The sequence below is a fragment of the Carcharhinus amblyrhynchos genome, chromosome 8, assembly GCF_965287045.1.
Source record: "Carcharhinus amblyrhynchos chromosome 8, sCarAmb.v2.hapA, whole genome shotgun sequence".
Classification (NCBI taxonomy): Eukaryota; Metazoa; Chordata; class Chondrichthyes; order Carcharhiniformes; family Carcharhinidae; genus Carcharhinus; species Carcharhinus amblyrhynchos.
In genome coordinates this window covers 119,511,718-119,533,776 of record NC_137331.1, presented here as the reverse complement: position 1 = coordinate 119,533,776, position 22,059 = coordinate 119,511,718, and the positions used below count along the sequence as shown (strand labels likewise).

At 41.1% G+C, this 22,059-nt stretch overlaps 1 protein-coding gene across 9 annotated transcripts in view; it reads left to right on the top strand.

The window, feature by feature from the left end:
• Positions 1-22,059, top strand: part of vps13b (vacuolar protein sorting 13 homolog B) — a 942,410-nt gene that overhangs the window by 200,723 nt on the left and 719,628 nt on the right. For all 9 annotated transcript variants that reach the window (XM_080194714.1, XM_080194711.1, XM_080194717.1 and 6 more), the window contains exons 13-15: positions 5,591-5,782; positions 9,304-9,473; positions 12,666-12,860. In XM_080194714.1, coding sequence (XP_080050840.1) covers positions 5,591-5,782; positions 9,304-9,473; positions 12,666-12,860 — 557 coding nt within the window. The remainder of the gene's footprint in view (positions 1-5,590; positions 5,783-9,303; positions 9,474-12,665; positions 12,861-22,059) is intronic.

Sequence of the window (22,059 nt, the reverse complement as noted above, 5' to 3'; positions counted from 1 at the left end):
GGACTTGCTCTGTGTAAAGTAGCTATCATGTTTCCCTTCAAAATTAACAGTGAATTCAATGCATTGGCTGTGAAACATCTTCGGACTTGAATACAAAGTCTCTATATAAATTTGGGCACGTTTTTGAGAGAGTTGCTGAGCAAGAACATTTGAGATCTGATCCCTGAACTTGCATAACAGTGACATTTGACAGGTTAAGCAGATTTGAATTAAGTTTGAATCAAGGCATTATATTCCCAGTGTCTGTTCTGAATCATGTGGGACTCTGTCCTCAGACTCACTGTCCCTGACATTGAGCAAAATTTTACCATTTTGAGACTAAGTGCTCTGGCAAGGGTGGCAACATGGACTGATTTCCCGCTGTGGAGGCCGGTAAGAAAACAAGTCAAATCTTCGCACCTTGGGTTCATAAATTATCCACTTGGGTGCTTCACGCTGTATTCGGTGGCGGGGCAGGCCTGGATAGTGTCCAGATGCCATTATTGAAAAGGCATCCAATATCACGGCCCACTATCGAAGAAAGAAGTTGGACCCCCTGAAAATGAAGACAGTTCTCTGTGATCACTCTGAGGTTAGAAGATGGACCTCCCGAGAACAAAAATGGCTCTCCAGGAACATTCTGAGACTGGAAGATAGATCGCTTCCAGGAGACTGAATCTGGAAGATCCACCCCTTGACCCATTGCTGTGATGTTCCAGGGTTCAGGATTGCAGGCGTTGTTCAGGTGAGTTCCAACGCCTGCACGTCATTGTTCTGAAGATGTTTCAGACCTTTGCGTTATCCTGTCAGCACTTTGGATAATCTGGCATCTAAAGTTAGGTTTTCATCTGCATCCCTTTAACTGGATACAATGTTCACGTCGGCCTCTGGCAGGTTTTCCAATCAGCCATGGTGGACGTCAGCAGGAGATCCCTTGTAAATTCGTACTATGTGAATCCTATTTCTGGGCTTCCTGCCATATTCTCCTCCCATCCCCGCCATTAAATCTGCCAGCAGGGGCTCGGGAGAATTACATCCACGAAGTCCGTTCCTCTTTGCACTCATGCTGTCTGATCTACGTATTTTCAGGTTTTCAGTATGTGCAATATTTGCCTCATGTAGAAGGAAATTCTGATTAGAATTCTGTTTAGGTTAGAAGGGGTTGGTAAGGAGCATCAACCAGTTTGGGTTGAATGGTCTGTGCGTCTGCTGTACCTTCTGTGTAAAGTCCTGGGTCAGTGAGGTTGTGGTCGATAGAATTTGGGAAAATTGAGACCCAAGCACTGCTGCTGCAGTGACTTGCAAAAATCAATTTGCAGGACTTTATCCTTGGCAGGATGTATGGTTTCTGTAAACTAAACAGATCATATAGAGCATCCCAGGGTTCTGAAAGAAATGGCAGAAGTAATAGCAGATACCTTAGTAATTATTTATCAAAATTTGCTGGACTCTGGGGAAATGCTGGAAGATTAGAAAACAGCTAATGTTACGCCGCTGTTTAAAAAAGGTAGCAGACAAAAGGCAGGGAATTATAGGCCAGTTAGCTTAATGTCTATAGTTGGAAAAATGCTAGAATCCATCATCAAAGAAGAAATAGCAAGACACCTAGAAAAAAACGGTTTGATCAAGCAGACGCAGCACGGATTCGTGAAGGGGAAGTCGTGTTTAACAAATTTATTGGGTTTCTATGAAGAAGTGACTAGTGCGGTAGACAGAGGGGAACCGGTGCATGTGGTGTTTTTAGATTTCCAAAAGGCGTTCGATAAGGTGCCTCACAAAAGGTTGCTGCAGAAGGTTAGGGTGCACGGAGTTGGGGCTAAGGTGTTAGCGTGGATTGAGGATTGGTTATCTAACAGGAAGCAGAGAGTTGGAATCAATGGGTGCTTTTCTGGTTGGCAGTTGCTGACTTGTGGACTGCCGCAGGGATCGGTGCTGGGGCCTCGACTGTTTACCATTTACATAGACGATCTGGAGGAGGGGCTGAGTGTAGGGTAACAAAATTTGCTGATGACACGAAGATGAGTGGAAAAGCAAATTGCATGGAGGGCGCGGAAAGTCTGCAGAGAGATCTGGGTAGGCTGAGTGAGTGGGCGAGGACCTGGCAGATGAAGTATAAAGTTAGCAAATGTGAGGTTATCCACTTTGGTAGAAATAATAGTAGGAGGGATTATTATTTAAAGGGTGAAAAGCTGCAGCGTGCTACAGTGCGGAGGGACCTGGGGGTCCTTGTGCACGAATCGCAAAAACCCAGTCGGCATGTGCAGCAGGTGATCAAGAAGGCGAATGGAATGTTGGCCTTTATCGCGAGGGGGATAGAATATAAAAGCAGGGAGGTCTTGCTGCAACTGTACAGGGCACTGGTGAGGCCGCAATTGGAGTACTGTGTGGTCCCCGTATTTGTGAAAGGATATATTAGCCTTAGAGGGAGTACAGAGAAGGTTCACCAGGCTGATACCGGAGATGAGGGGGTTAGCATATGAAGAGAGATTGAATAGACTGGGTCTGTACTCATTAGAGTTTAGAAGGCTGAGGGGGGTCTTATAGACTCTTACAAGATAATGAAGGGGCTACATAGGGTAGAGGTAGAGAGATTCTTCCTGCTTAGAAAGGATAGCAGAACTAGAGGGCACAGCCTCAAAATAAGGGGAGGGCAGTTTAGAACAGAGTTGAGGAGGAACTTCTTCGCTCAAAGGGTGGTGAATCTCTGGAATTCTCTACCTATTGAAGTGGTGGAGGCTACCTCGTTGAATATATTTAAGTCACGGTAGATAGATATCTGATAGACAATGGAATTAAGAGTTATGGGGAGAAAGCGGGAAAGTGGAACTGAGCCACGTCAGATCAGCCATGATCTTATTGAATGACGGGGCAGGCTCGAAGGGCTAGATGGCCTACTCCTGCTCCTATTTCTTAAGTTCTTAGAACAATAGGAGCAAAGGTCACATGGTTTTCATGAACCAGTCAAATTGCTGGAGGAAAAATGGCCATGGATCATGTGATTTTCATGGGATAATGAGCTAACCATTATGATGGATTAAGTGAGCAAATCAAAGGGCCAGAAAGGATTTAAGGTTAATAAATATGCATCTGCAATACTAAGTTAAACTTTGAAATATTGACCATACCTGCGAGGTAAACTGTGCTGAAAGTTAGTAATCTAGAAATGTGTGCGGCATTTTCACTTCATGATGTAACTATTTGACTAGGGCAAAGTAAAATGTATTTCTTACTTCTGTTTTGCTCTATTTCAAAAAATATTTTTCTTTCCCCCCTCATCTCTTCCATCTCCGATCGTAGTTCCTCCTGTGTCAAACATGGCTGTGAAGCTAAAATGATGGGCCAGTGACCAGTTCCCTATCCTGTATCGGCATTGCTACATGAACTGTGCTATTCTCCTTTCTCGCTGCACAACAGAATGTCACCACTGGTTAACATCTGTTTAGTTCCTACTGAGACTGAAGAACTGCAGTGTTGAATGTCATGGTTCAAAACTCATGTTTTTAAAACATTTTCCATTGGGATTATTTTTAAGTGGTTAAGTGAAAATGATACCCCACGCACTTCATATCAGAGCTGTATTGAGAATCTTGTGGGGGCAATGCTTTACTGTTATGAAAAAAAATTGTGGTTTGACTAAGAGTAAAACAAATACTGTACAAAAAAAAAGCTTGGCTTGAAGAATAAATGTTTACAACATCGCAATATTTGCTGCATAGATGTGAAATGTCTCTACTGATTGAGTTAGGTAAGAAGTCTCAGAACACCAGGTTAAGGTCCAGCAGTTTATTTAGTAGCTTTTGGAGCGCTGCTCCTTCGTTAGGTGATCATTTTTTATCAATCACCTGATGGAGGAGCAGTGTTCCGAAAGCGCTTGCTACCAAATAGACCTATTGGATTTTAACCTGGTGTTGTAAGACTTATTACTGTGCTCTCCCTAGTCCAACGCTGGCACCTCCACATCACGGTTGCGTTAGCTAACCTCTTGGTGAATGTTGGGTGAGGAAACAAATGGACCCTGGCGCTGTTCTGAGTGATATGCTAAGAGTACATTTGCACTGAAACTAATAGTCTGGGCAGTTCAATTGCAGTTTGAGTTTTAGATCAGACAAAGCCCTGCTCGGTTGCTGTGTGGTTGAAACAGTCCTGTTGAGGTTGGAGCTCTGCTCCTGTCTGGATACTCATTTACATGAGACATATCAGACAGTCAGAAATTTAAATGCCCAGATACTACTGGGAGGGGAAGGGAAGAGGTAAGCTATCTTTATTATTCAAGCTGATCTTAGACAGGTTGAAAAGTGCTCCGATAGTCCAAACCATTGAGTGATTAGTAAAAAGATTTTGACCCTGCGCTGGATTTACTCATCGGTTAATATGGACTCAAAACTATTCCAATACTCCCTTGACTGGCTTCCCATCCTTCAACAAGAAATCCCAACTCCTGTATTCAGTGTTCTGACTGATGAAACCAAGCATGCTGAGTGCCTTTTCACCACTCTGTCCACCTGTGACTCCACTTTCAAGGAGCTATGAACACGTACCCCGAGATCTCTTTGTTCTGTAACTCTCCCCAGTGCCCTACCATTAACTGAGTGAGTCCTGCCCTGGTTCAATCTACCAAAATGCATCACCTTGCATTTGTCTAAATTAAACGCCATCTGCCATTTGTCAGCCATTGGCCCAATTGATCAAGATCCTGTTGCAATCAGAGATAACTTTCTTCACTGTCCACTATGCCACCAATCTTGGTATCATCTGCAAACTTGCTAACCATGTTTCCTATATTCTCATCCAAACCATTAATATAAATAACAAATAACAGTGGACACAGCACTGATCCCTGAGGCACACCGCTGGTCACAGACCTCCAGTTTGAAAAACAATGCTTGATAACCATCCTCTGGCTTCTGTTAAGAAGCCAATTTTGCATCCATTTAGATACTTCACCCTGGATCCCGTGAGATTTAACCTTATACAACAACCTATCATGTGGTGCCTTGTCAAAGGCCTTGCTAAAATGAGCTACTGCCTTAAATCGTCCCACCTTCACAATCGCACTATTTGTCCATTCCGCTTGACAGGCAGCCTGTCCGTGTCAATTGAAAAAGAAACATCCTCCCTGTTGCTCTGTATGTTAGTGAAACAACCAGATCCCCTCACTTCAAATATTTTTACATTTGTGGCTGGAGATTAATCTTCACTTCCTGGAGATTCCAGTTGGCAACCCTTACTGTGTTTCTGGTACTTCTGAATCATCAGAAGGAGAAAGAAGGAAAAAGGGAAAATTTGCAAAAGTGGGAGAAAGTTACATTTTTGGCCCATTTGTAGACGTGGATCAGTAAACATTAATGAACATATTCTTTACTTTAGGAGGAAAGATTAACTTGTGCTTTAATTATGTAATACGGGATTTATTTACATTTTGAAAATTTATACGCTTCAATAAATCTACAGATCTCCATGACCACTTTCATTTTACTCTGGGTCTTTTGTTCGTAGCTTGACATGAAATTTCTTTCTTTTAAGAAGATGGCTCTATTTCTTGGATTTATATGTTCCAGAACTGCATCCCCTCAAGAAGGGGTGTGCTTATGCTGTATTGTTGTTTTTTCAGGTTCTGTTCAACAACAAGATGTTTCTGTGAACAAAAACGAGGATTTGGGCAGTGTCCAAGAGATGTCCACCAAACGTCTAGTTGTGGGTCCAATGGAGGTTCGGCTGGACAGTAGCTCTGTTCATAGAGTACTCAAGATGGTGGCATGTGGATTGGATCATGAGTATGAACCGTACAGCAAACCTATTTCAGGTTAAAACAAAATTTGTTGTGTATCACATTAAAGTAACTACCTGAGATTTTTTGGTTGAAAGATTTGTAACAATTATATCTACTGATGCCGGTTAATATGGGCAGCACGGTGGCAGAGTGGTTAGCACTGCTGCCTTACAACGCCAGGGACACGGAATCGATTCCCGGCTTGGGTCACTGTCTGTGCGGAGTCTGCATGTTCTTCCCGTGTCTGTGTGGATATTTTACAAATGCTCTGGTTTCCTTCCACAGTCTGAAAGTCATGCTGGTTAGGTGCATTGGCCATGCTAAATTCTCCTTCAGTGTACCCAAACAGGTGCTGAAATGTGGCGACTAGGGGATTTTCACAGTAGCTTCATTGTAGTGTTAACATTAGCCTACTTGTGACACTAATAAATAAATTTTAAACTTTAATAATGTAAAAAGAACTGTTTATTCTAGCGCACACTTAGTTAGAAACTGGAAAAGTTTATTTTGCATCATTTAATCTTTTTCTTTGATATTCATACAAAATGCAATATTTTTAATGCCGCAGTCAATCTCCTTTGACAGTTACACAAATAAAACTTAAATGCAGTTTTAAGTCAAGTATGATTGAAAAGCGAAATACAAGAAGGGTGATGGGGTACAGAGGAACCTGGGGAGGCTGGCGGGAGGAGTAGAGAGAATTGGTAAGGGAAGAAGATGAAGAGATGAGATAGAGGGAGAGGAGGAAAGGGAAATTAATGGTGGGCAAAGGAGGATGGGTAGCTGGCTTCAGTCAGATATAATAATTGGTAATGGGGAAAGAGATAATGCTTTGATCTGAGGAGGCTGGGTTCCGGTTATTGAGGCGTAGGTGAGGGAGGAAAGCGCGTTCACCTAAGGGATGTGGACTCTGACCTGCAAGTTGACTGATATGGGATGAGCAAATGGTCTGGTGTTGTGGATCTGTGGGTCGCTGAGGTGTGTGGGTTTTGATCACCAAAACACTGTTTAGTATAGGAGTTGGTTTGATCAAGAGGTTGAGTACTGAACAACATGATGTTTTGGAGTAATGAGAGGGGTTTGACTCCAAACACTTAAGTTCTGCTTCAGGTGAAAGAGGGCAGTTTGCTAGTTTAAATTCTATTTCATTTGAGTTTTCCAGTATCTAACACTTGGTTTATTGAGAAGGTCAGCCAGTGGCTATTAGATTTTATGTGCTTTTATGTACATTCTTAAATTTGAGCTGCTTTCCTCTGATCTGTTCTTCAAATCCTGTTTTCATGAGCCATCAAACATGTGTTTATTTTATTGCTTTCTTCCCCTTAGAGCAGAAAAGGTTGAGAGGATATTGAATAAAATTATGAGGAGTTTTGATGAAAGTAAATAGAACTGTAGAAACCCTACAGTGTAGATGGAGGCCACTACACTGATTCTCTGACAGCATTTCCCACCAAGACCCATCCCCTGCCCTGTCCCCGTAACCCAACATATTTATGCCACTAATTCCCCCAATCTACACATCTAGGGACATTAAGGGGCAATTTAGCATGGCCAATCCACCTAACCAGTACATCTTTAGACTGTGGGAGGAAACTGGAGTACTTGGAGGAAACCCACGCAGACACAAACCTGTGCAAACTCCACACAGTCACCCCGAGCAGGCATTTGAACCCAGGTCTCTGGCGCTGTGAGGCAGCAGTGCTAACCACTGTGCTACTGTGCCGTCAGAATAAGTGAAATAAGATCAAATGGTTTCCATTGGTAGGGGAGGAGGGTTGGTGAACTGAGGACTCAGTTGTAAGATAATTGGAAAAAGAACCGGAGGAGAAAATGGGATGGTTTGGATTGGAGTAACTGCCTGAAAGGACGGTGGAAACACATTTGGTAGTAACTTTCAAAAGCTTTTACAGGACTATGGAGAAAGAACAAAGGATTGGGTGTAATTAGATTGTTCTTTCAAAGACTTGGCATTGGCACTGTGGCTTGAATGGAAGCTTCCTGCACTGTGTGAAACCTTTTCACAGCAGGGCTGTTTTTTCGTTATGGTCCCATATTCTAAATAGCATGTTGATGCAATGGAAATGATGCAAAGTAGATTTACAAGGGTGATATTGGAATAGATTCTTAGCATTGGAGAAGACTGAACAAGTTGGGGCTCTTTTCTAGACAGTGACGGCTGGGGAGTGATTTAATGCATGTCTTTAATATTATGTAGAGACGTTAGTTCCACTTGCGGGGCACTAAAGGTCATAATTATAAGGCAGCTACTAACAGATCAAATCAGCAATTCAGGAGAAACCTGAAGCCAAAAGAGGAAATGCTGGAAAATCTCAGCAGGTCTGACAGCATCTGTAAGGAGAGAAAAGAGCTGACGTTTCGAGTGCAGATGGCCATTTGTCAAAGCTAAAAGGCATAGAAATTGGGAGGTATTTGTATTGCAGGGTGAGGGAATGAAAGATGAGTCATTGCCACAGAAAACAGACATGTGGGCATGGGAGTGGGATCGTGTCTTAAAATGGCAAGCAATGGGAAGATCAGGGTCCTGAGTAGAAAGCTCTTCAGCCATAGAATGGATAGAAAGCGGCTATTACCTTATTAGTGGTTGGGATGGATAGCATAGATGTGTTCAATGGGAACTAGATAAACACGTGAGGGAGAAAGGAATGGAAGGTTATGCTGATCCCATTGGTTGAGAGGAGGCTTTTGTTATGCATAAACACGGTCATACAGCAGTTAAGGCAAATTGTCTGCCTCAACTGTTTCTGCCTGTAAATTAGATATAAATGTAAATGATTATATTGCCTTGCTTAAAATTATTCCAGTTGCACTTTTGCATTCTGGTTTTTCTCATGGTTCCACAGTGAACCCAAGGCACACTTAGACAGATCTATGCTTTTGCATATTTGCAGCATGGGTGCACAGTGGTTAGCACTATTGTCTCACAGCACTAGGGACTCCTAGCGATTCCTGGCTTCAGTCACTGTCTGTGTGGAGTTTGCACATTCTCCCCATGTCTGCTTGGGTTTCCTCCAGATGCTCCAGTTTCCTCCCATAGTCTGAAAGACATGCTGGTTAGGTGCAATGATCTGTACAGACACTAGACTGTGGCAATTAGAGGAATTTCACAGTAACTTCACTGCAGTGTTAATGTAAGTTTTACTTGTGACTAATAAATAAACTCCTTTATTTCCTTTTATTCCAAGCTTATTCCAAGGTGAAAGCTGTCAGTTTAAATCTGGGCAATTTGTTTTACAGTGCTATCTGGTTTGCTGGTTCTCGAAGGGTAATAAGCACTAATTTTTTTTAGCAATGTGTATGTAACCTGAGCAGTTTTAAGGCTTACATTTATATCAGTCATGTAATGTTCTTTGCTGATCAAGTGTTGTCCCATTAGTCATGTAATGTTCTACTCACTGTGCCACCCTGATTTTTTTAATATATAATTGGTTAAATAATAATTCTGTCAGTATTATGTTTACTTTCCAAACTCCCTCCAAGCATTCTGATAGTAGCAATGATGTTTATGCTAATAGTGTTCTTTTGAAACCTTTCAGAAACTGTGGATGAGAGCAGAACATTGCCAAGCCAAGAGGAGGTGGTTGCTTTAGAAGAGTATATCCCAACAAGACTGACATGTATAACAGTTTTAAAAACTACAATTACAATTACTCTGGCTGAGTTCAACCTGCTGGACAATTTACTTCCCATAATTTTGGGTCAAAAGGTAATGAGACTCTTTTATTTAAAAATAAGTCTTACAAATATGCGCGAGATGGATTTCTTCAAATAGTTTGGCAAATTGGGAGCTACAAAGTAATTTCCGGCACAGAGGAAGGCCATTTGGCTTTGAGCTGATAAGCAATCCTGTCAGTCCCACGCACCTGCTCGGTTCATTATCCAGCAAGCTTATGGGCAGAGAGTCCCAGGTCATCATCACACCTGGCATAAAAAATATTCTTCCTTTCATTCTTGCAACTTTTACCCAAAATCTTAAATCTGTGTTCCCTGGTTCCTTAACATCAGCTAATTTCTAAACAATTTATTTTACAGGACATGAGTATCACTGGCTAGGGCAGCATTTAGTGCATGTTCCGAACTGCCCCCCATTTCAGAAAACAGTGAAGAGTCGGCCACATTGCTGTGGATCTGGATTCACATGTAGGCCAGATGGGGAAAGGTGATGGCCTGGTGGTATTATTGCTAGATTATTAATCCAGAAATTCAGCTAATGTTCCAGGGACTTGGGTTTGAATCCCGCCACAATGGATGGTAGAATTTGAATTCAATAAAAAAAATCTGGAATTAAGAATCTACTGATGGCCACGAAACCATTGTTGATTGTTGGGAAAACCTATTTGGTTCACTAATGTCTTTCAGGGAAGGAAATCTGCTTTCCTTGCCTAGTCTGACCTACATATTACACCAGATCCGTAGCAATGTGGTTGACTCTCAGCTGCCCTTGACGCCTAGGGCTGTGCAATAAATGCTGGCCAGCCAGCGATGCCCATTGTCCATGAGTGAATCAAAACAAAAATCAGGTAAGGAGGAGCGAATTTCTGTCTCTAATGAACATTAGTGAACCAGATAGGTTTTTACGCCAACATAATAGAAGAACCCCTCACCCCAGACATGGTAACGGAAAGAGGTTTTCCTCCCTTTTGATTTATTTCTGTTATTTGCCAATCTTTTCTTGTATTTTCTCTTTACTACTCTTTAGTTTTTTTTTCAACTTCCCTGGAATTTTCTACTTTGAGTCTGATTCTCAATTGAATCATCCAAAAGACCTCGTATCTTTTCTGCTTCATCCCACCTATCTCTTTCAGCATACAGGGAGCTTTGGTTTGCTAACCTCACTTTTCCCTCTTGTTGGTATGCACTTTTGCTGTACCCATACTATTCACTCTTTAAAGGCAGCCCATTATTCAGGTACCATCTTGCCTGAGAATCATTGATTCTAATTTATCTGGGCCAAATCCTTTCTCAACCCAATTGGAACTGGTCCAATTAAGTATTTTTACTTTGGATTGCCTTGTCCTTTTCCATAGCTAACTTAAACATTATGATCCAACGATCACTGCCCCCTTGAAAGATATCGAGGCAATGGTAAGTCCTAAACTGTTTAAAAGCAATTCAGGATTTACCATCATCTGGTATCTTGTTCTTTTCTGGATACCAAAGCAAAGGATTTGTTCAACATTCTTTTGAATTTCCACTTACTCTCAAGCAACTCTCTCTTCCATCCCATGCCCTTCCCTCACCTCCCTTCCGAGGGCTTGCAAATCATGTTTAACAGATGGATTTAGAGTTAGTAAGGGGACGTTCAGTGGCCAGTGATTGTTGTCTCATAAGGTTTAAGTTAGCTTTGGAAAAGGCCCAGGAGCTGTTGTAAAGATAGGGGACAGTGCCGTGGCTATAATAGACATGGATTTTTGAATAGTCTTCAGAACACTGGAAAGAAAGAAAATTTGGGGAAGACCAACAAATTCAAATGGCATGGCTAAGTGATAATTGCCTATTTGCTTGCTTCCCTTTATCAACACTGAATCATAGTTTGAAGATTATTTATTAGTGTCACAAGTAGGCTTACATTAACACTACAGTGAAGTTACTGTGAAAATGCCTTAGCCGCCACACTCTGGCGCCTGTTCAGGTTCAGGTATACTGAGGGAGAATTTAGCATGGCCAGTGCACCCAACCAGCACAACTGTGGGAGGAAAACGGAGCACCCAGAAGAACTTGTAGACTCCACACAGTGACCCAAGCCGGGAATTGAACCCGGGTCCCTGGCGCTGTGAGGCAACAAGGCTAACCACTGTGCTGCTATGCAGCCCCAACTCCCAAATGCGCAACTCTGCCTATGCCAGAGCTCATCTCCTGCTGGAACCCTCACCTATGCCCTCGTTACCTCTAGACCTGACTGTTCTAATGCTTTCCTGGCCGACCTCCCATCTTCTGTACTCCATATGATTAAGCTTTCCAAAACTCTGTTTCGTGTGCCCTTACTCATTCAAAGTCCCGTTAACCCACTAGCCCTATACTCACTGACTTCTAGTTACACAGCGCTTTGATTGTAAAGCTCTCATGATGTGTGAATTCACTCAACTGGTCATCAGGACAGATCCCCATCACCTAATCATTCTGCTTTGGTGATGTAAAATTCTCACCTCATCACGCTATTTAGGATGAATTCAGCATCTTAACTAATTTGGCAATTGTTTATGCTCAGTCTTTCTTGTGACTTCTTCCCCCATATCCTCACTGTTGGATGCAGCATTCTGGGATCTGCAATTTATGGCTTTTTGAAAAATACTTAGTGAAAGTTCTGTTTAAACATGACACACAGCAAGCTGTTTTTACTGCAATTGCATCACTTCCAGCTGGGATCGTTAGAAACTTTGGAAAATTTCCTTTAGGATTGCAAAGGCTAATTTTGTGTAGAATTACATAGTAGTTTCAGTGCAAAATCTGACCATTTGCCTAACTCTGTGCCAGAGTTACCCATGAGCCTCCTCCCACCCTATTTTGTCTGTTACTATTTGCAAACCTCCAATTCCTTTCTCCCTCATGATCTTTGAATGCATCTATGATATTGTTTATACTGCTGCATGTGGCATTGAGTTCCGCACTCTAAAAACTGTCCAAACAAATTCTGAATTCCTTTTTTAGATTTGTTTTTGACTGTCCAATTTATGACCCTTAGTTTTGGACTCGAATACAAGTGCCCTACTGCTCCTTGGACTAACAGTCAGCTTATTCAACACAAGAATAGGGACTGAATCTGGTCTTTGCATGACCTGTATGTGTAGGTACTACGCAGTGCAGCGCACCTGCCCACAAAGTACGATCTATGATTTCCTTCAAAACTGAATGGTAATAAACTTCCTTCAAAAAAGAATTGAAAATTTTGTTCTTCCAGAACTCCATGCCTGTCTTAAATGCACCACATTTTCATCCATTGCGACCCCTACCTGCCTTGAGAATACAAGTGGACAAGGTTAGTTTGGAACATTCAGTGCCAATGTACGCCGGACAACTTGTACCTGCTGTCAGCAGCCTTAATCAGCCATCTGACAACCTACTGCACAACTGCTATGCACATTGTTATGTTAAGGTAAGATATTCTTAATCAGCTTTTTAAAATACATTCAGTTTGAAGGTGCTTACTTTCATGATGAAAATCTTGGTCTAAAATAATTTTTTCTTAGTAATATGCTACAAGCATTGCAAATTGTGAGTTATTGTGTTTTAGCTTGAGGTAAAAAGAGACATCACAGAGTGATTACAGCATTGAAAGATACCATTTGGCCTGTCATATTTATGCTGGTTCTTGGCAGGGGCACCTTAGCTTATTCCCACTCCCCCACCCTTTACATGTAGCCATGTGAATATTTTGTCTTCAGATAATTATCTATTTCTCTGGTTTAACTTGCTTCCATTGCTCTCTTAGGCAGTACATTCTGGATCCAAAGCACACGCTGCTTAAAAAGATTTTTCTGTTCTTGCCTTTGGTTTTCTTTTGTTAATTACCTTAACATCAGTGTCCTCTGGTTCTCGACCTTTGTGCCAGTGAGAACAGTTTGAACCCCGCTATTGAATGTCCTTTCTCTCTGTAAAAGAACAACCCCAGCTTCTCCAATTTATATAGCTGAAGTTCCTCATCTTTGGAACCATTCTTGTGAATCTTCTCTGCGCCTTCTGTAATGCCTTCACAACCTTCCTAAAGTGTGATGCCCAGTACCTCAGTTTAGATGAACCAGTATTTTACAAAGGTTCACAGTGGCTTCCTTACTTTACTTATGTATCCTATATCCTTATTTAGAAAGTCTAAGATCTTGTATGCCTTTTTAACCACTTTCTCAACTTGTTTTGTCACCTTCCAGTGATTTTGTACCTGTATACCTCCAGTTCTCACTGCTCCTGCACCTGTTTAAAATTGTATCCTTTATTTTATATTAAATCTCCATATTGTTTTCCAGAAACGTATCACTTCACATTTTTCTGCATTAAATTTTATGGGTGGGATTTTATGATCTCGCTCATCCCAAAACCATAAAATCCCACCCGAGGTCAACAGACCTTTCCGTTGTCTGTCCCTTGCTTGCTCTGATTCCTGTGGCATGCAGGATGGTAAAATTCCAGCCTACGTGTATCTTGCCTGCCCATTCCACCAACCTGTTTATATCCTCTTGGAGTTTGTTGTTATCTTTGTCACAATTCATAGTATTCCCAAGTTTTGAGCCATGCACTGCTTTTGACATTGAGCTCTGCACATCGAGTCTGGATCATTGTTATCACTTTGGAACTCCCTATGACAACACTATACACCAGATGGACTGCAACAGTTCATGAAGGCAATTCACCACCACCTTCTTAAGTGGTTAGCACTGCTGCTTCACAGTGCCAGAGAACCGGGATCAATTCCTGGCTTGGATCACTGTTTGTGTGGAATTTGGATGTTCTCTCTGTGTCTGCGTGGGTTTCCTCCAGGTGCTCCGGTTTCCTCCCACATCCTGAAAGATTGTGCTGGTTAGATGCATTGACCTGAACAGGTGCTGGAGTGTGGGGACAAGGGGAATTTCACAGTAACTTCATTGCCATGTTAATGCAAGCCTTACTCGTGACTACTAAATAAGCTTTAAACAATTCAGGGTGGGCAATAAATATTGGCCTAGATAACGAAACCTACGTCTCATGAATGAATTTAAAAAAAAATTATAGATCAAGAAAGCAATGTTCTTAGAACCAATCCCTGGGGAACTCTATTGTATACCTTCCTCCAGTTTGAAATACCAACATCTAGCACTGCTCTCCTGTCACTCAGTCAGCTTCATATCCTTGCTGCCACTGCCCTTTTATTCCATGGACTTTAACTTTGCCTGTTGTGTGACACTACATCAAATGCTTTTTGAAAGTCCATGTAAACAATATCAACCACATTATGCTCATTTACCCTGACTGTTACATCATCAAAAACTCAAATCAAAATAGATGAGTGTGATTTGTCTATCTTAATTAATGCTTTCCTTAAATAATCCTTAAATGCCCAAGTGACAATTTTGTCCCAAACTACGGTTTCTGAAATTTTGCCACCACATAGCTTGAACTGTCTGGCTGAGTGCGCTAGGCTTATCCTTGTACTCTTTTTTTGAACAAGAGTGTAGTGTTTGCAATTCTCCAGTTTTCTGGCACCACCTCTGTATGTAAGGAGGATCAGAAGATTATGGTCACGCCTCCATGATTTTCACTCTTTCCTCAGTACCCTCTAATGTATTTCATCTGGTCCTGCTGATTTACCAACTTTAAGTATAGCCAGCTTTTCTACTATCTCTTATTTTTGCCTCATCTGTGATGTAAAGTGTTAATTTAATACCTCTGTCTCCATTTGTATATATTCCTTTTCAGTCCCTAAATCAGCATCACCCCTCTCTTTAATTATCTTTTCACTATTTGTATTCCTGGAAAAGACTTGTGGATGAACCAACATTTCTGAACTGTGATCTGTGGTTAATGTTGTGTCATTACAGAAGTACAAAGATATTAGTGATAATTTAAAGTGTAAGACAGATGAAAATTATTTTGATATCCCAGAAACATAGAAAATAGAAGGAGGAGTTGGCCATTCGGCCCTTCTTGTCTGCTCTGCAATTCGTTTTGATAATGGCTGATAATTGAATTCAATATCCTGATCCCCATTCCCCTCATATCCCTTGATCCTTCTATTCACTAGAGCTATATCCAATTTCTTCTTGAAAACACACAATGTTTTGGCCTCAACTACTTTCCATGGTGGTGAATTCCACAGAATCACCATTCGTTGAAGAAATGCCTTCTCACCTCAGTCTTAAATGGTTTACCCCTTACCCACAAACTATGACCCCTAGTTCTGGACTTCCTCACCATTGGGAATATTCTTTCTGAATCTACCCTGTCTAATCCTGTTAGAATTTTATAAATTTCTATGAGATCCCTTTTCTCAACTCCAATCAATATAGTCCTAACTGACTTATTCTGTCCTCATATGACCGACCTGCCTTCCTGTTCACTACAGCTCACTGTATTTAGTTTATTACTTTGTAGTGGATGGACATTTTGAGCACCTAGTTAACTGAGCCTTCTGGATCTTATTCATCTTCACTTTTGGCTAATTCAATTTGGTGGAGTTAAGAGGTCTTTTTTCCAGGTGGAATGCTGATAAATAGATAATATTTTACAATGCACTTTTTCTCTCTCTTTATTCATAACCCTTTGTTCTTTGCATTTTTGTTTCCCTGCTCTGAGAGCTGTTTTTATGACAGGCCATTTTGTATGTGTGACTGTTTGTTATGGATGTGCTTTGGAGGGTGAAGTGCAGGGAAAACATTCTGATTCCAAGTTCTACGCCAATTTAATCCAATTTTACTGTTTGTTTATATCTAAGTATGCTTGCTTTTTCTTGGTGCTCTGCCGGCAGCCTTGTTGCCTGTAACTACAGAAAGGAGTGGAACTTGTATAATAGTCACTTTTGATCTATGTTAAATACGCTACCTTTGTGTTCTGAGACAAATTTAGTATGATGAGGTATTTGGGGAGAAAGGAAAATTGCCAAATGTTTGCTCAATGAACCACTTTGTGGGTGGGAGGAGAAAAGAATGTTGAAGAAAGGGGGGGAACAGAGTGGAGAATGGATGGCAGAAACCCTTACTATAATATTTGATTCTGTCATAACACTTGGATACAGTGATGTGATTGCTTCAATATATATTACCTGCGTCTTGTCATAATGACAGTACTCATTTTAAGCAGGCGCAAAGGAAATGTCTTTCCCTCTACTGGTTTTCCTCCAATTGTTGTCCCTTATCTTCTGAAAGTGGTGATTCATACAATGGGTTAATGGAACAGGTGTTACTGCCATTGAGTAACTTGTTTAAATGCTGCTGCCTGTTTTAATGATGATTGTTGCCCGTGTTCCAACAGGAACCATCGACTTCAGGTGAATAATGATAAAAGGAGATTTTTTAAAAAAAGACTCATTGGCTTTATGGACAGTGGTGAAGAGCACAAAAGCAAGGAAGCTGTGATAAACCTTTACACGTTAATTCTCACAACCCAGTTGGAGTTGGCCAGCAAATAGATCCATTTCAGATGGGGTATTTTCATATGGCATGCCTTTGCAAATCTTACATAAACTTTAGGTTCAAAACTTAAACATTAAAAATTCACTTTCACCTACATGCACTAGGCCTAACTTTTTCTCGTGTATTTAGTTGATAAGTAAAACAATTTCTTGTCCTTATGTGGATTTCAGTGATTTGCTGAAGAGGTTAATTCTTGGGAGGCTAATTCTGCCATGAGTACTGCACGTAACACTACCTTCTGTCTTTCTAGGTGGTTGTTTTCAGTGATGGTGTCTGTTGCCAAGCCGCAATAGCCAGTGTGGCCTACTTGCATACTAGGTCAGACAGCAAGTTGTATGAGGGGCCAGTAACCAGGGGGTATAGATGTAAGGTAAAGGGCAGAGGATCTGAGGAAAAACTTTTTCACCCAGAGGTTGGTGAGAATATGGACCTCACTGCCTGAAAGTGTGGTAGAGGTGGGAACCCTCATAACATTTGAGAAGCATTTAGATGAGCATGTGAAATGCCATAGTATACAAGGCTACAGGCCAAGTGCTGGGAAAAGGAATTGCAATAAATAGGTACAGACCAGTTGGAGTATTGTGTTCAATTCTGGGCTCCACATTTTGGAGAGGATGTCATGGACTTGGACAGGGCACAGTGAAAATTTACTGGAATGGTGTTGAGGGCCTTCAGCTATGTTGGGAGACTAGATAGGCTATGGTCCTTCACCTTAAATTTTAAAATTTAATACAAGTTTTGAGAATTGTGAAAAAGGATAAACTTTTTTTTCAGTGACGAAAAGCTCAGTAGCCACGGGACTCTGATTTCAGGTAGTTGGCAAAAGAACCAGAGATGAGGTGAATTTTTGATCTGGGATGCATTGTCTGAAAGTGTTGTAGAAGCCAATTCAATACTAACTTTCAAAATGGGAAACATTTACTACGAGGAAAAGGCAGGTATCGGGCTAATTAGATAGTTGACACAGGTATGAAGGGCTGAATGTCCTCCTTCATTGTCTCATTTTGTGAATCTCAAAATTGGGAATTGTTACTTGTGCAAGAATCTCGCTATTGAGCCTTTCTAGACAATGCCTTCTTTTGACTTCCATATTATTGGCATGTTTTTTAGCTAGGATAATTCTGTGGGGATTCTGATGCCAGACTTATTTGCAAAACCTATGGTTTTCATTGTACACGTGCAAGCAATTGCATTTTTGAGTTAGAGCCTAATGAGAATTGTGACCAAGTTTCAGGAAATGTTTGAAAGTGGGTCTTGTGTGTTTGCTTTCCAGCTTTTCTTTTTGTTTTACTGAGGTGATGGAAGTAATAACAGAGTACCAGTGAAGCACCACATTTAGCATGATAGCCTTTTGCGTCAGTGTTTTTAGGTTGAAACAAGAATCTTACTGGATAAGACAAATTAAGTCATATTTTTAATCTTTGAGCTGTTAGCTTCTCAGTTACTCAAGATTATTTTAAGATTGAAATATGTCTGGCTAAAAGTTTGTTGAGCTGGAATTACTGCATCGTTATTTAAACCTTTTTGGCTGGATACTTCTTCAAACGTTTATTCATGAAAAGCAAACAGCTTTGCAACTGCTGTTTTGAATTTTATTGGTGGGAAGCACTCTGTGTTTATTGAGGTGTGTGCATCTTTCATTGGGTGTGAGGCGATGATACAGATTGGAATGCGTTTCTATTAGTTAAGGTTTTAAATAGGTTGGCACTGCTGCCTCACAGTGCCAGAGACCCGGGTTTGATTCCTGGCTTGGGTCACTGTCTGTGTGGAGTTTGCACATTCTCCCTGTGTTTGCGTGGGTTTCCTCCGTGTGGTCTGATTCCCTCCCACAGTCTAAAAGGCATGCTGGTTGGGTGCATTGACCTGAACAGGTGCCGGAGTGTGGCAGCGAGGAGAATTTCATAGTAACTTCATTGCAGTGTTAGTGTAAGCCTTACTTGTAACTAATAAATGCACTTCAACTTTAACATATTTGACAGAACCAAGATTTATGAAATTTGACTCTTCAGAAGGAGCTGAATTAAACAATACGGATGCAGTGTCTCTCAAATCTTGCTGTTCAAAAACTGGAATTGCCTGAAAATCATACATTTTCTAGTATGACTGCATCAATTTTAATTGAAATAAAAACATACCTGGATAATTCATCGAGGCACTGCATTGGCATGGTGTTGGGCCTGACCGTGTGCTGGTTTATTCCCGTCTGTCCAGTTTGACTTGAAGTGCTCATGGCCTGAACTGCCTGATAGGAAATCTGGCAAAACCTGAAAACTGGCCGCATTGTTCTCCCTACGTTGCTAGTTTTGAGACACTGTACCTGCATCACAAATAGAGTGATTGTGTTACTGTTTAACTCTGGTATGGAAGTTGAATCATGAGTTCAGTTGTGGAAGCAATCCCAGACTGTTTCACCGGTGGTCAACCCTCATGTTAGAAGTAAAAAATATTAATAGGATTGACGAGAATAGTCAGAAGACTGAACCACTGACAATAGTTTGTAATTACATAGGATTTAAAAACAATATCTTTCTTTCTTTAAGCTACAAAGCCAATATATAGAGTGGGTAGAGCAAGCCCTTCATACATTTCCTTGCTTGCTGCAAAAACAATTCAAATTCCTATCGAATCCAAATCATGGTCCCCACAAGAGAGGCGTACACAACCCAAGTGGGAGAATCAAGGATTGGAAAGGTTTGCAAGTGAAAGAGTTGGGGAGGGGGAGAGTTGGTAAGCAGGAGGATTGATGAGCAGGAGTATGGCTGAGCAAGAGATGCAGCATGGAGGCAAAGAGAAATAGTTAACGTATTTCTTTATACTCTTTCACTTATTTTTAAAATTGTTTCATCTACAAATGTAGGAATTTAAGAACACACAGTATTTCAACTTAGTGTATAATGTTTTAATTTTTTTATGAGACCGATTTTGCAGAACCTAACTACATTGGTTGTTATGGGAACATCTGGTTGCTAATTTTGTTGTATTTTACAGAAACTACAGTGTTACGTCAGGAATTATTGTATTTTGTAGCTTGATTATGGTATGATATGGCAGGTGCTAAGTACCAGGCTGTCCAAATCCCCAACTGAAACTTGAACAAGGTGTCACAGTGATTTACAATTTGTATTTTATGAAAAGGTATCTGAAGTCAGGAAAAAACATCTCAAACCACTCATGAAGATCTTAAAACCTAAATTCAAAGCTTTATTTAAAAAAGGAAAATAAATAAAATTTAAAGACACAAGATTATATTTTACACAGTTAACAATTCTTCTACAAACACATCCCAAAATATTTCTCCTTAAGTATGAGCTGAGGGGGTTAGCCTGTGAGGAGAGATTGAATAGACTGGGTCTGTACTTGGTGGAGTTTAGAAGGCGGAGGGGAGATCTTATGGAGACATATAAGATAATGAAGGCGACAGATAGGGTAGAGGCAGAGAGATTCTTCCCACTTAGAAAGGGTAGCAGAACTAGAGGGCACAGCCTCAAAATAAGGGGGGAGGGTGCAGTTTAGATCGGAGTTGAGGAGGAACTTCTTCACTCAAAGGGTGGTGAATCTCTGGAATTCTCTGCCCGTTGAAGTGGTGGAGGCTACCTTGCTGAATATATCTAAGTCACGGGTAGATAGGTTTCTGATAGACAAGGGAATTAAGGGTTATGGAGAGAAAGCGGGAAAGTGGAACTGATCCACTTCAGATCAGCCATGATCTTATTGAATGGCGGGGCAGGCTTGAAGGGCTAGATGGCCTACTCCTGCTCCTATTTCTTATGTTCTTATGTGTTAGAGTTTATTAACAGGGGGTCTGAGTTTAAGAGTCGTGGGGTTATGCTGCAACTATTCAGGACCTTGGTAGGACCACATTTGGAATATTGTGTGCAGTTCTGGTCACCTCACTGTAAGAAGGATGTGGAAGCAATTGGAGAGAGTGCAGAGGAGATTTATCAGGATGCTGCCTGGTTCGGAAGGTAGGTCTAATGAGGAAAGGTTGAGGGAGATGGGGCTTTTCTCTTTAGAGCGGAGGAAGATGAGAGGTGACTTAATAAAGGCTTATAAGATGATGACCAGGATAAATAGAATGGATGTGCAGAGACTATTTCCTCGGGAGGATGTAGCTGTTGCTAAGGGGCATAACTATAACGTTCATGGTGGGTGATATAGGAGGGATGTCCGAGGTAGATTCTTTACTCAGAGAGTGGTTGGGGCGTGGAATGCACTGCCTGTTGTGATAGTGAAGTCGGACACTCTAGGAACTTTCAAGTGGTTATTGGATAGGCACATGGAACACACCAGAATGATAGGGAGTGGGATAGCTTGATCTTGGGTTTGGACATAGCTCAGCACAACATTGAGGACCGAAGGGCCTGTACTGAGCTGTACTGTTCTATGTTCTATGTAAAGGGCAATTAGGGATTGATAGTAAAGGCTGGCCCAGCCAACGATGCCACATCCCATGAATGAATATTAAAAAGCAACATACCGTCTTTGTCAAAATCTGATTGCTGCATACTAATGGTCTTCAATTCCTCTTGGTCTTCCACTCCGTTGTTTCTATGATTCTTTATAAGTTCAGTTTTCCAGGCTTGACCAATCTTTCATGTTATTTTACGGCGATTATTTTTCTAAAAGTAAACTTAATATTTTGTCTCGCCCATTTACGATCTCTCAATTGTATATGTTTCTTTTTGAAATACAGCAGTGAACTTTACATCACTTTCCTTATCTGCCTAATGTAAGTTCTTATTCATCTCTCCCTGGCACTCCATCATTTCCATTTCAACCACTTGCCCTCACGCCTACTCCCTGTTGATGTTTTGACCCTTGCAGTCTGAATGTGTTCAGTTTAATTAAATCAGTCACACCCATACTCACGCACATAAACCTGTTTCATAGTATTTAACAATGATATTGAAGGAAACATTGAGAAATCTCATGTTTCCTCACACTTTGACCATTATTTTAAACTTGTACTGACTGGTAGTCTGCACCAAGTTGTGAAAACATTAAAGTTATTGTGGCCATTACCTTTCTGGCCAGTTAGGGTGCTGTACAAATTATGGACAGGTACACATGGAATGTCACAAGTCTGCCATCAGACCTTTTAAAATGACATAAATTGTTACAGCAATGCGTATTTCTTTAGTTTAGAAGACCTAACGCAATTTAAATTTTGCTAGTTAGCCCAGAGAATTAAATTCT